The sequence below is a fragment of the Centrocercus urophasianus genome, unplaced genomic scaffold (assembly GCF_019232065.1).
Source record: "Centrocercus urophasianus isolate 14NV4802_14NV808 unplaced genomic scaffold, USGS_Curo_1.0 seq_982, whole genome shotgun sequence".
NCBI classification, from domain to species: domain Eukaryota; kingdom Metazoa; phylum Chordata; class Aves; order Galliformes; family Phasianidae; genus Centrocercus; species Centrocercus urophasianus.
Window position 1 is genome coordinate 1 of NW_024885624.1, and position 12,700 is coordinate 12,700.

General features: G+C 42.5%; 1 protein-coding gene across 1 annotated transcript; it reads right to left on the reverse strand.

The window, feature by feature from the left end:
• Window positions 1-3: 3 nt before the first annotated feature.
• Window positions 4-10,339, reverse strand: LOC122171811 (phosphoglucomutase-like protein 5; the record flags this gene model as incomplete). Its single annotated transcript, XM_042839585.1, has 4 exons — window positions 10,064-10,339; window positions 3,536-3,698; window positions 1,587-1,733; window positions 4-95 (listed from the first exon to the last, which is right to left on the reverse strand). Coding segments are annotated over exons 1-4 (663 nt in total), but the record flags the coding sequence as incomplete, so codon positions are not given.
• Between the last annotated feature and the right edge of the window lie 2,361 nt (window positions 10,340-12,700).

The window sequence follows — 12,700 nt, forward strand, 5'->3', positions numbered from 1 at the left end:
CTGGTTGGGTCCAGTCAGTAAATTTCTGATTGCGTTGAAGTCAAAGATATTTCGAAGGAGATTGAGGTAGATATCCACAGAATCAACAATTTCCACTAGAAAAAAAAATTAATGCAAAAAACAATCAACAACATAACAAAACAGAAATACAGTTTACATATGGGGACATATGTCTCCCAGCACACTTTCACAACCATGTACCTGAATTAAAATAAGACCACACAATCTCTGTGTAACATGGATTGGTGCTGATGCCAAAGAGGCAAAGTAAAAAGCTCTTTCATCAACCTTAAGCCTTGCATGCACCATCAGTTTTGCTTGCTACAGCACTGCAGAGAATGGAAGACGTCCATGTTGATAAAAATTCACAATTTCTATTATCTGAAAGCAGTATCTATTTGCATCACTTCATCGGGAGAGACACACAGCCTATCCTTTTCATTTTTGGCACTTACAATCTGCCTCTAGTTTATTGTCATTCTAACACCATATTTTTTGCATTTTATACATTACTGACTTCAGAAAGTTTGGCTCAAATACATCTGTTTGGCTTTTCTTGTTACAGTCCTATTAATATGAATTGTGATGCCACAAAGGGAGAAAGCTTCTTCAAGATACTAAACAGGTCAAACTAAAATTAATTACTGAAAGTAAATTTGTTGGAATCAAACCAGCTACCATGGTAAAGCCATGCTTTTCAGTCAACTTGAAGTTATTTTTCTGATTAAATTCAGAAGAATGTTACACAAACACCTTTCTATCTGGTTTAACGAATATCCTGAAATATTTTAGTTTTACAAGTTAAACTATTGTCCTCAGAAATGCTGACCTCACCCCCATGCTCTTCTTCAGGGTAAAATGTAAACATAGTACCTAAGAAAAAAGCTTAGACTAAAATATACTTGAACTAGAAACTACGACAAAAAATAGTTCCCATGGTTGAAAAGTAAAACCCACTGGAAGATGAGTCGATTATCTGGCACATGGCAAAATTCTCAAAGATTTACTAAAATGATATTTCAGCATAACTTGTCAGCCCTGATCACAATAAAGTTTACATTATTGTTAAAGTTTAAGGCTCCAATTTTCACACATACGAACAAATGCCACAACATCCACAGAACTGTTCATATATGTTAAGATAACATGCACGTAAAATTGAAGTCTAAAAATTATCCTAGCTCCTCCCAAATCCAATTAACTTATTTTCAGTTGCACCTTTTGATCAATTGCAATACTTCCCTAGAATCCCCTGGCAGCTATATTGTCCCAGAATATGGCATCTTTCCAGAGATGACTGGGAAATAATTCTTCCTCAAATCAGAAAACAACAACAACAACAAAAAAAGGGATTGTTTTTAGTCTATTTTTATGCTATCTGATATTTTTTGTGTTTTCCTGTATGCAAAATACAACACTCACACTCACCCTTACCACCAAGCATTTTGAGATCTAGTAGCAGTAAGGAATTCTGAAAAAATAATGATGTGATTAAATAACTACTGTTTATCATTCTGTGGCAGTTCTACTATCTACTACTAGAATCAACACGTGTAAGTAGCATGCATAAAAGCCTTCATTTATACCTCGGAAAGGTTTGAATTTGTTCTCCAGATCAAACTCTTGTCTTCCTAAGCGAGATAAATCAACTCTGAGATCAGGACAAATGGCATATTCTTCCAAGGTTTTGCTGATTTGATAAATCTTATCTGAAACTACATCTGGAGCAGGTCCTATAAGAGAAGAGAATTGTCAGCTCATATTTTTAAATGGAGATTCCATAAAAAAAAAAGTTTGATGGTTTAAAAAAAAAAAAAAAAAGAATTTATCTACTGAAGAATATGCTCCAAAAAGAGCACTGGTGTATTTTTTACATTGCAGCACACTTTTTAAAGGAAAAAAAAAAACAACAACACAGAACTTGGGAATACAGTGCATTCTCACACCATTTTGTTTCATAGAAAGTATTTAAGGCAATCACTAGCCTAGAGAAAAGAATTCAATCATTTTTCTTTGTGTTTATAACACAAAAACATTGCCATTTCTTTCTTCTACAGTGAACCTTAACATATATACCAGTGGAAAAACTGCCTTTCAGGAGCAGCTTCTGGTGTCTCATGGGTCTTTCTGCAAATGCACAACCATGAAGCTGAGATTGTTTGGCATCTCACTTGATTTCCTTGGCCGTAGATTATCGTTAAAAACTCCTTAGCAGTTTGACAGCCATTAAGCCACCAATGCCCTAATGACACATTCATAAGAATCGAAGTAATTTAATCGTTTAACAAGCAGTTGTGAGAGCTTAGGTCAATGCAAAAGAGAAATCACATCTAAATGTGCATTATTATCAGCAAATCCTGAAGATGGGCTATATTTTTAAAAAACTATTGTCGTTCTAGTAAGAGTTGCAGGCTTGATGCAAAATGACCAGAAGACCACTCTGTCTTATCTAATTCTTCTTTGCTTATACTAAAGCCACACTTCCAACTTGGAAAAATGAATTCCTGTGTTCTTTTTGTTTTCTCTCTCTCCTACTTGAATGCTTCCTTCTTTTCACCATTGGATGCCTTCCTCCTGCAACAATGCTGCTGTACCCAGTATAGCCTTACCACATGAATCAGAGTCCAGCATCTCAGACACAGCCTATCTGATGGTCCAAGGTAATAAATACAGCACACAGTAGTCACTTAACTTTATTTGGCTTTGCAAACGACTTCTTACTGTTTTATTCCAAACCCACTCACAGGGAAAGGACAGCCTTCATTCACACTACATCAGCCTTGATAGGATGATTTTAAAGGCACTTTGGGATTTTCAAAAGGAAAGCATCCTATGTTTGTGAAGTGCACCAGGCTTTGGCATTTGTAAAAATCATTGGGTTTGCACAGATCAGTAACATAAAATGTATAAAGTGCTACATAACTACATGCACCAACTTAAAAATTTCAAAAAACAAGACATCATTACTGTACACGCAAACTGTGTAATTCAGGAGCAGAAATGAGACAGCTAAAGTAGTACAATTCTCCTTGGATAACTGCAATTTTTCTTCCTGGTCAACATGAAGAATGCTTTTTTCCATACATGAAACATATTCTGACTTATGAGTTACACTGCTTACAGCACTTCAGAAATCACATGCTTTAAATTAAGTGCCAGGACAACCAAGACAGAAACATGAAACAAACAAAACTCCCTCATAGGCAACCTCACAGAAAGATGAAAACTGTTATAATAATCCGTCAGAGTAAGTAAAATAAAGTAAAAATCGAACAGTAAACCTCACAGAACTCTTACCAACATTGCAAGGGCTTTAATGAATGTTTAATACTTACTGAACATATGCCCTGTAAACAAAAACAGTCCTACCCTTGAGAAAAAAGAAAGAAAAAATACGCTTATTCTCTGCAAAGTTGTTAAAGAATAGTCTGTGAAAGAATAACCAAAAGCACAGTTAATGCCAGTTGGCTATCTCTGAATTTTAATCATACTGAGATGCAGTGCCATAAACGTGTTAGTTAAAAAGAACACCTACCTCCATTTGCAACCTCAAACTTGACTCCAAACTCTCCTCCAGGTCCCCCAGGACTGTGGCTGGCTGTTAAAATAATCCCACCAGCTGCTTTTATCTTTCGAATAATACATGAAACAGCAGGTGTGGATAAGATACCATTCTGCCCAATAACCAGTCTGCCGATCTAGGTGAAAAAAGGTGTTATTTTTAATGTTAATGAAGAAACATACACATCAATATATGTGTATACAGTGGCTAACAGAAATTTTAAGCTCCTACCATGGAACCTATTTGCTACAGAGAAATACACAAACAGGAGCTGGTTACTTGCTACATTGGTGTGCCATTAACAAGTGCTGTATTATGTATACCCAGAGCAGCAAGGAGCATAGACACAACAGCAAACTGCAAGCCTCCATCAATGGAATGGGGTATGATCCTGCTATCAGGCCTTTCTAGGTATCCTCATCAATCACCAAAGCTCCTCTAATAACAGTATGTTTCAGTGTTGAGCGTGTGGAAGCAAGCAAGGTCGAAGCTTCAATCAGCATAAAAGAGAACAGCAAAGCGATTTGGCTTTCATGGAGGGGCTTTTCAGAGCAATTGCAAATATGACCACAATATATTTCTAAAACGTGCAATCCCTGAGTCACATCTTTGTAACACAGATACCCTTGGACGTCCTGCCCGCAGAAAATACCAGTCCTCCTTCAGTCATTATTTACTCTTCGGCTATTTCAGATGAACATGGAGTGTTTCCAGGACACAGCTGAGCAAGGGAAGTTCCCACCAGTCTTAAAGTAAAAAAAGCTTTCAGGTGGTGTTATTAAACACTGCTTCAGTGTGTTTGGTGTTATGCACAGTTCCACTGCATGATTCCAATTTCAAAGCCTCTGCCTTAGTTACCTACACAGCTATTACATTTTCAGCTCAGCATGAATAACCGAGGCGCTAACCATACACAATAATTTTGATGCATAAGGATCTTTCTGCTGGAAAACAGGAAAAGCTATCAAAATCATAAGTAAAGTTCTCAGAAAGCATTCAAGTTTTGTCTGATTTGCTCATGGTAACTAATGTAAACACGTTTTGTTGCACTGCCTTTTTCTGCCAGGTATGGACAAATCTGAAGGAAATGATAAGATACAAAACCCAAGAAACTCAAAATGGTATTTTCTTGTTTTTCCACTGTAATTATAATACTTCCCAGGAAAAACAAGTATTCAGGGGGGATGGGGATATGTAAGTCAGCAGAATCCACTTTAAGTTGCCATTCCACTGACATGGTCAACTGGTGAGGGTGGAGCGTATAGCTGGTCACCTTCAGTACCAGGCAGCTGAGCCTCATTTCTGCTCAGTTCAGAGGTGCTTATTATTCATGTCTAATAATACAGATCCATTAACCTGTGATAAAACAATGAGAACACCGCCTTACTTACTGAAGAACCTTGATTATTTGTGGAGGAAACCAAGCTAGTGAATACCGATTTCCCCGAAGAGCAGATTAAATGTTATGCAGGCACACTGCTGCAGATTTGCTCCCGTCAGACTTCATTCTGCATTCTGGCACTTTGTCTCACTTCCATTCCTGCTCTTGGTTCTCTCTGAAGCTATAATTAAGCAGTAATTTAGAGTACGAGTATTTGTAAATCTCAGAATTTATCATAAAGGTCTCAGGAGCAACAACAAAGATATGTTTCTTCCACTTAGTCTCCAAATAGTGAAGGGGCTGATATTTCTCCAGTACAGAACCGAACTGGTATCTCTTGCTGACTAAAGCACTTTGCATTCATGTAATAGTCTTAGCATCTTTCAAAACTCTCCAAATGCTCCAAAACTCTCCAAATGGAGATTTAAAAATCTCCAGAATTTGCATTTTTTTAACTCAAGTGTTTTGAATAGAAACTGCTTCAAAAATGGTTTATGTATAACCTTACTTATGACTGCAGAAATGCAATTCCTATGTTATGGAATAAGGAAGACCGTTTTATATAAAGAAGCAGAAGTGTTCCTAGTGTTCTGGGCTGTCTTTCCACAGACATACCTTTGCCTCAGAAAATACCCAGGACAGAACTCCATCCAAACTTCTCAAGGAGAGGCAATGATACTGCTAGTAGTTCAAGCATATGCCTTGAGGCACCTTAAGAACCAAGTTCAAGAAAAAAGGATTTCCATGAGCTGTATTACTTACTGTTTTCTTTATATCAGGGCTTATTTATATAGGTAGTAATTTGAAATAGAAATATGAATTGTATTGAATTTGAGCGTGTCCTTTTAAGGCTTCTTTTCAGCCTATGAGCAGCTTTTGGACAACATGAGACTTCTTCCAAGACTGTTGTACAAGTGCCATCATTTAATCATCACTCCTCATTGTACCAAAGCACTAGAAGAAACACAGACCACTGGGAAATGGGCTTTAGCAAACTTTCCCCCAGTCAATACCATGTACCTCCATATTTATGGGAAATAAAATGAAAGTAAGTAACGAAAACGCTAGTTTTGAGCACCTTCTCCCTCTTTTCTAAATCATTATGCATGTAGAATACTAAGGCAAGTGAAGACTCCATTTTCCAAATACAGCTGTCAGAAAAGTGTGGTGGCTCTTAAAACGTTATTGTGGATGGGTAAGCAAAAGGAAGATGACAGGAATTATGTTTTGCTGATGTACTGTGAGGTATTAAAGTATCAATACATTTATATTTATGCGTGCAGGGTATATCATGAATTCTTCTATACTTCTACGTGAGGTTTAGGTTTTTTTGTAAGCGCACAGAAATCACTGTTCTGAAGTAGCCAAAACACAGATTATTCACAATGCACAAATTATCTGGCACTGTCTTTTTACTGCACTTCACTTTTCTCCTGCTCAACACATAGCAGTTCTCCCATTTTCCTGGACGGCGGCACTTACACGAATAGGACTATTTTGCGTTGCTTTCAGGATTTGTGACAGGTTATTTGTTCAGGTGGTTATTCCTACACTAATTAGAATTAGTGCAGAAACAGTTTAAGAATTGTTTGAACTAATTCCTTCCCTGTAAAAACGCTATCATGTTTCGTATTCTAAATTAAATAAGAAAGTGAAATTCTGTCTTATGATACTCTATTTTGTTCACAGTGACTACTGCAAAGAGCTTCATTTTACATATAGCTCTTCAGTGCTTCTATTCTAAACTCTAAATTCTGGCACTCCTTAGAAATGTGAACATCTTTCTCTCTTCGTTTTGATGGCAGGAATGCAATCCCATCCACTCTCAGTCCAGTTGCTGTTCATTATGTCTCTGAATTAAGTATTAAACTGATATCTAATTAATTTTAAGAAATGAACTCTCAGATTTACAGACTTCTCCAGGCTAAACCAGCAACCAGATGGTGTCCACGTACTCACTCACAATTAAAGTTCCAGTATTATCCTTCTGAAAATCTTGGACAGTTTCATAGCATGGAAAGATTATTTCTGGAACTCAAAAACTTGCATGGCTACAAAATCACAGGCTTGTAACTGTCTCTTTTAATACCGTGCCCAGCGCCACGTCCTATTTTGTCACTCACACCGCATCCTATGTTGCTGCTCTGCTTTTAGTAGCAGCAGCAGCAAAAGAGACCATGTTCCTCAGCAAACTCTGAGAGTACAGTCACCCTAACAAGTATTTTACAGAAACATTTTTATGCAGTATTACTGCATGCAGCTTTGTATTTTCAGAAAATACAACGGAGTCACTTAACATTTTTAAATTGATCTTCCCAGTAATTTTTCTCTCACATGCCTCAGTCAATTGAACCTGAAATAACACAGAGCAAGTGGATTATACCCTGCAAGTGGATAATAACAGGATAGGGATATATCTTCTTTCACTGTAGGATCCTAATGATGACTTAGTGTCATGCCTAACATAGAAGCAAATAAGTCAGCCATACAGGTGTAAGGAAGAAAGATACGATTCTCATGGGAAACAAAAAAAACCATGGTATTGCTAAAAAAGCTGGAAAATTCTTTGCCATCACAAACTTTTACAGCATTATTAGCAATACTTCACGACCTCCACAATGTTGCTATGAATCTCCATAGGCCAAGTACAATCAGCAACTCATCCGTTTCTGATCAGATCCAGAATTTTTAGTTTAAACTTATTCTGAACTTTGCCTCAAAAATAAAGCACCACACCCAGCTGATGGCTCTAATGGAATACTTGCATTTAATTTGTAGTGAGACTTTGTCACACACAACGGATCCTTTTACCTCAGTTCTTCCTGGCATTAAGAAGCAAAAACTGCTGACAAGTGGCAGATGAAATGGAGATGCAGCTTCAGATATTCTCCTAACATCTCACTTCTGAGAAATGCCTGTTGCAAGCTGGAATGAGACAGGACCTTGCACTCCCACGACATGCAGCCTCTTACCAAAATATGTTTGCCTTAATCCGATTTGTGCGGTCTTTCGAAGACCACTAGTTAGCTGCTTCCAGCTAACCTACAGTATCTCTCTGAACAGAAAGACATGATGAATCATGTGCTGATGGCCACTGCATAGCACGCACTACCCATAGCCACTGCCAGCAGTGGAAGCCTAGAAGCTGCAGCCGTGGTGTACCTGCAGTCCCAGCCCATAGGGTGAGCGGAGGGCTCAATGATGACAGGAAGGCAGGGCAAGCAGCAGCAGCTGACTAGGCAGGGGGCCTCGGCTCATTCCTTCTCCGAGGGCCTGTGCCAACTGTGCTAGGCTGCTAAGGCACGGAGAATGCAGGGTGAGTCACCAAATTAGAACAAGGGGAACCTAGCGACTCTAAAGGGCAATACGTTTACAGTTGATAACAGAAAATCCCCTTTATTTTTATACTCAGCAGGCACAATTAACCAAAGAACTCAGTATGTGTCTTCCTGGAAGGAGACTTTAGCTCAATTTGTCAGCACTACTTGACCGTCTCTCTCCTGGAACTGCACTGAGACTAAACGTTTTCAGGGCAGCTTCAAGCTCCTACACGTTTCATCTCACCCGGCATTTGCCAGCTTGCTTTTTTTTTTTTCCTTTTGATGCTGGCCAGGCTCCTTGTAGAGATATTTGCCTTGGCCAAAGGGAGAGGTATTTGCCCTTAGCAGTATTCATGCTCTTCACCTGAACCATACAGCACAGGACTAAGCAGTGCCTTTGGGGAGGCTTAGATAATTTCTCAGCTGTCATATATTAGCACTCAAAGAATAATACATGTAATGAGTATTCCTTGGAGGCAAAAAAAAGTGAGGCTTATGCACTTACAGTGTGTTGCACAGATACAGAGAAGCAGCCGCCAGGCCAGAGCACATGGGAGCAGGATCAATGTCACCCCCAACCACCACCCTCTTGAATTTGTCAGGACTGTGTCCCCAGAGTATGGCACTTGAACTCAGGAATCTGTGGGAACTGCCAGCAGACACTCTTGTTTCTTGGCTTCAGAAAACAGTAAGGAGAAACTGTGCTTCCAAGAAAGCTGCAATAACTTAAGGAAAGGGAAGCCCAGTTAGAGCAAAGTGCCAGAAATACGCTAAACTGGAAACCTCCTGAGGTCAAAAAAACCTAATCTGCAGGGGGAGCAGAAGAAAATGGGAAATGTGACATGGGATGCTGGAAGGAAGCAAGCTGACAGCAACATTTGCCAGGACAGAGTCCTGACTGCAGCTCAGCCCAGCTGAGGATTCCTCAGCCTTCTAAGCCCTACATTTCTAGCCTCCCTCAGATCTCAGTCCTTGTGGTCACCTTGCAACTGCAACTCACTTGGTGCATACAAGAGCAGTGGGCGACTGCAGGCTGGGCAGAACAGCCCTTGCTGTGCTTTCTCCTGCCCACCCTACAGTGACAGAGCTTCCCTTGCAGAACTAGCAGTGAGAGGAGCTGATGCAAAGTAGTCCTGTGGAATTTGCAGTTCCCAGTTATGAGCAGTGGCCTGCCACTGCTCCATGCTGTGTGCGCTCGCTGGAGGGTCGATTCAGCAGTCAGGAGAGACAGCAGCTTCAAATCTGCTTTGGAGAAGAGACTTCAAGACCATGCTGGCTTGTACTTCCCAGCTTTCTGCATGTACAGACAAAGGTGTTTGCACATTTCTATCAGAAAACATAATTCCCCTCTTGAGATTTTTGACATTTTCAAATTTGAGCAAAATACGCTGTAACCCATCTGACTGGATGGGTTGTCACCATTATCTCATTCACTAAATGAACAGAGAACACTCATTTTCTTAAGATGCAGCCAAACTGCTGAATTCCTCTTCCTTTACATCGTTTTCCTTGAGCATCCCTAAAAGACTGTAAGCACCGAGCACACATCTAATGCCCTCGCTTTCCATGCGCTTATGTTTGACTCTGATAAACCTTCTCTGCAGAGTCAGGTGTGGTTTTTCAGCTTCCACTCCTGACTTGGTCCCAAACAAGCTGTGCAGCACCACGGTCGGCCCGCAGTACCCAGGGCTGTCAGAAGCACCCGGCTCACACGCACGCATCGCCAGCCTCGCCCAAAGCTGGCGGAGCAGCCTGACCGACGGCACAGGGCACCGGCGGAGCCGGGAGCCCCGGGCTTACCCCGTTGGCCGCGGCCATTTGGACGACGATCTCGATGGCCGTCTTGCTGAAGTAGCGGCCGTCGCTGCCCACCACCATGGTGCAGCCCTGGCGGTCGCGGAGGTCGACGGAGGAGAGCAAGCTCTGCACGAAGTTGGGCAGGTAGTTGCGCTGGCTCTCGAAGAGCCCCGTGGGCCGCCGCAGCCCCCCGCCGCCCGTCGGCCGCTGGTCCTCGTAGGGCGTCGTCTGCACTGTCAGCACCGGGATGGGGTTCCTCTCCATAGCGACGCTCGGTGCCGCCCGGCCGGCCGCGACTCCGCTGCGGAGCGGCGGCCTCACACGGGCTCCCGGCCGGCGGCGGGGCGAAGAGAGGCGGTTCCGTCCGCCCCGGCGGCGCGGGATCGGGCTCCCCCGACGGTCGGCCCTCGTGGGACGGAGGCGGGCCGGCTCGCCCCTCGGAGGCCCGGGAGCGGCGGGAGAAGGGCTCAGCGGGGGAGCCGGGGAGGGCGCGGGGTCGCGCCGCCCCTTCCCCGCCCGGCGGAGGTCCGCAGGCGCCGCGCAGCGCGCAGGGACGCGCGGGACTTGCCAGAGCCGTGCAGTCAGCGTGCGGCGGCTGCGGCCAAAAATAACCCTGGAAAGCAACGCCGAGAATCGCGGTCTCCTGCCAGAGATGTAACCGGAGGCTGGCGGAGAGGGAGAGCCAGCGCCGCGCACTTGCTCGGGGGGATCACGCTCTGTCAGCGCCGCAGCCGGCCCCGGCCGCCCCCTCCGGCTGGGGAGCCGCGCGCCTCAGGACAGCGTGCCGGGCGGCCGTTCGCCGGGCAGCAGCTCGCTGTGGGAAGCGCGGGAAGCGGTCCCGTGCCGTGTCGCGGGCGAAAGAAACGGGGAGTTAAGGAGTGAGAAAGTTGTTCCGCTACAAACGCTGAAGTGAGGGGGATGGTTTTCTTTCAGCTATTGCTCACGAGCGACTTTCCTGTATGGGAAGCAAGCTTAGGAAGGGCTTGGGATTTGTTTATTTATTTGTTTTTGGTTCTTTTTTCTCATCGTGAGCTGGGAACCAGAGCAAATTGCTGATCTGGCAGGGTAACTAAGGTGTGAGTTGCCATGCAGGTCTCCTCCCTGCGTGTCCGAGAAACGCTGAACCTGTGGTTCCCTGAGAAAAAATTGTCAAGTGTTACATATTTTGTGTGGATGTGACAAGAACTCATTGACATGCATGGTCGTTTTATTTAAAGTAAATACAGAGGTGGTAGCACTGCTGAGGAGGTGCCTGACATTTCCCAGTGTTAAGGCTGTGTTTACAGATGCTTATGGCTGTCAAACATCAGCGGAAATTTTCCATCCAAATGCTTGCTTCACGCTGGGTCCACACATAGTTGTGGTTTTGTTTTGTTTAGTTTTGTTTTGCCAGGATAGCTCTGTTGGCAGGAGAACTGGAAAAAAAAAAATAAACATGGAACCTGAATGTCATTCTTGAGGTCATGAAAACTCTAGTGCAGAAGTGCACCTGAGCTGACAAAAATGATGGCGTAGCTCTCAGAGTTCACTTTCGTGGAAATGTTCTCCAGGTCTCTGCTAAAGAGTCTGCTTGTAAACTGCTCAGGGACTTGACTGAGTGTCCTGGCTAAAACAGTTGTTAGCTGGATAACCAGAGGTGAGCAGAAAACTGCTTGCATCTCTTTAAGTGCTCATGAGGGGAGAGTCATGAGACTGAGATCCTCAGTGAAGCTCCGCTGATGAAAAGAAACCAGAGTAACTCAGCCATGCTTTTGGGCTTCTGCAAGGTTTTAGTGGTCAGAGCAGGTAACGTATGACAATTCATGAATGTCTCTTACTCAAGATGCTCCACTGTTCATCCACACCTTCTCCCTCACTGCAGAACACCATCCATGCCACCATAGGCTATGCCAAGCAGTTTAAATAAACTTAGCCACTAAAGCAGATGGGAGTTCTAGCTCTGTTGGAGGGACTTACATGCTAGTGCATAGCCAGCACAACAGAACAGCTACAAAGAAGCAGTGATCTCTTTATTCTCTTCTGTTAAACCTTCTAGAACATACAGTATCTTGGCCTACAACTGAGCTGTAGGAATAAAGCTGTGTTTGCAGCTGTCCTTCGTTGCAGATGAGCCCCCGTGCTCATCTTTTGTGACAGTGGATTTAATAGAAATGATTCATTTCTGCAAAGGAAGAGGGAGAAAATGTGTTTTGTTTTCTTCAGAAAAGTCCTTAAGTTACCAGTGTTTGGTGAAATCTAGTGCACCCACACTTTGAGACAGTTTAGAAAGCAGGCAGTAATATGCCTATAATATCTCTGAAGGGTGATCTACCTGTTTAATCCTGTGAGCTAGGTTTGTTTTGGTTGTTTTGGTTGTTCTTTTAATTCAGATATCAATTGAATAAAAACAGTATTTCTTAGAAATATTAATTTTGCAGAAAGTAGTCACATTTGTGACAGTCTATACTGGTTCAGAATGCATGTTAGTTGGCCAAAGAAAAAAATCTGCAGTATAAAAATGCCATTTCTTACACCCCTAACATAAAAAGGCACTGTTACAGATGATTCAAAATGATTTGGGGCCTGAGCGTTCTAATACAAAGCTTGCACAAAAGGAACCATTTTTCTTTGCTTGTTTTGTAAATGCTTCAGTTTTTAAGT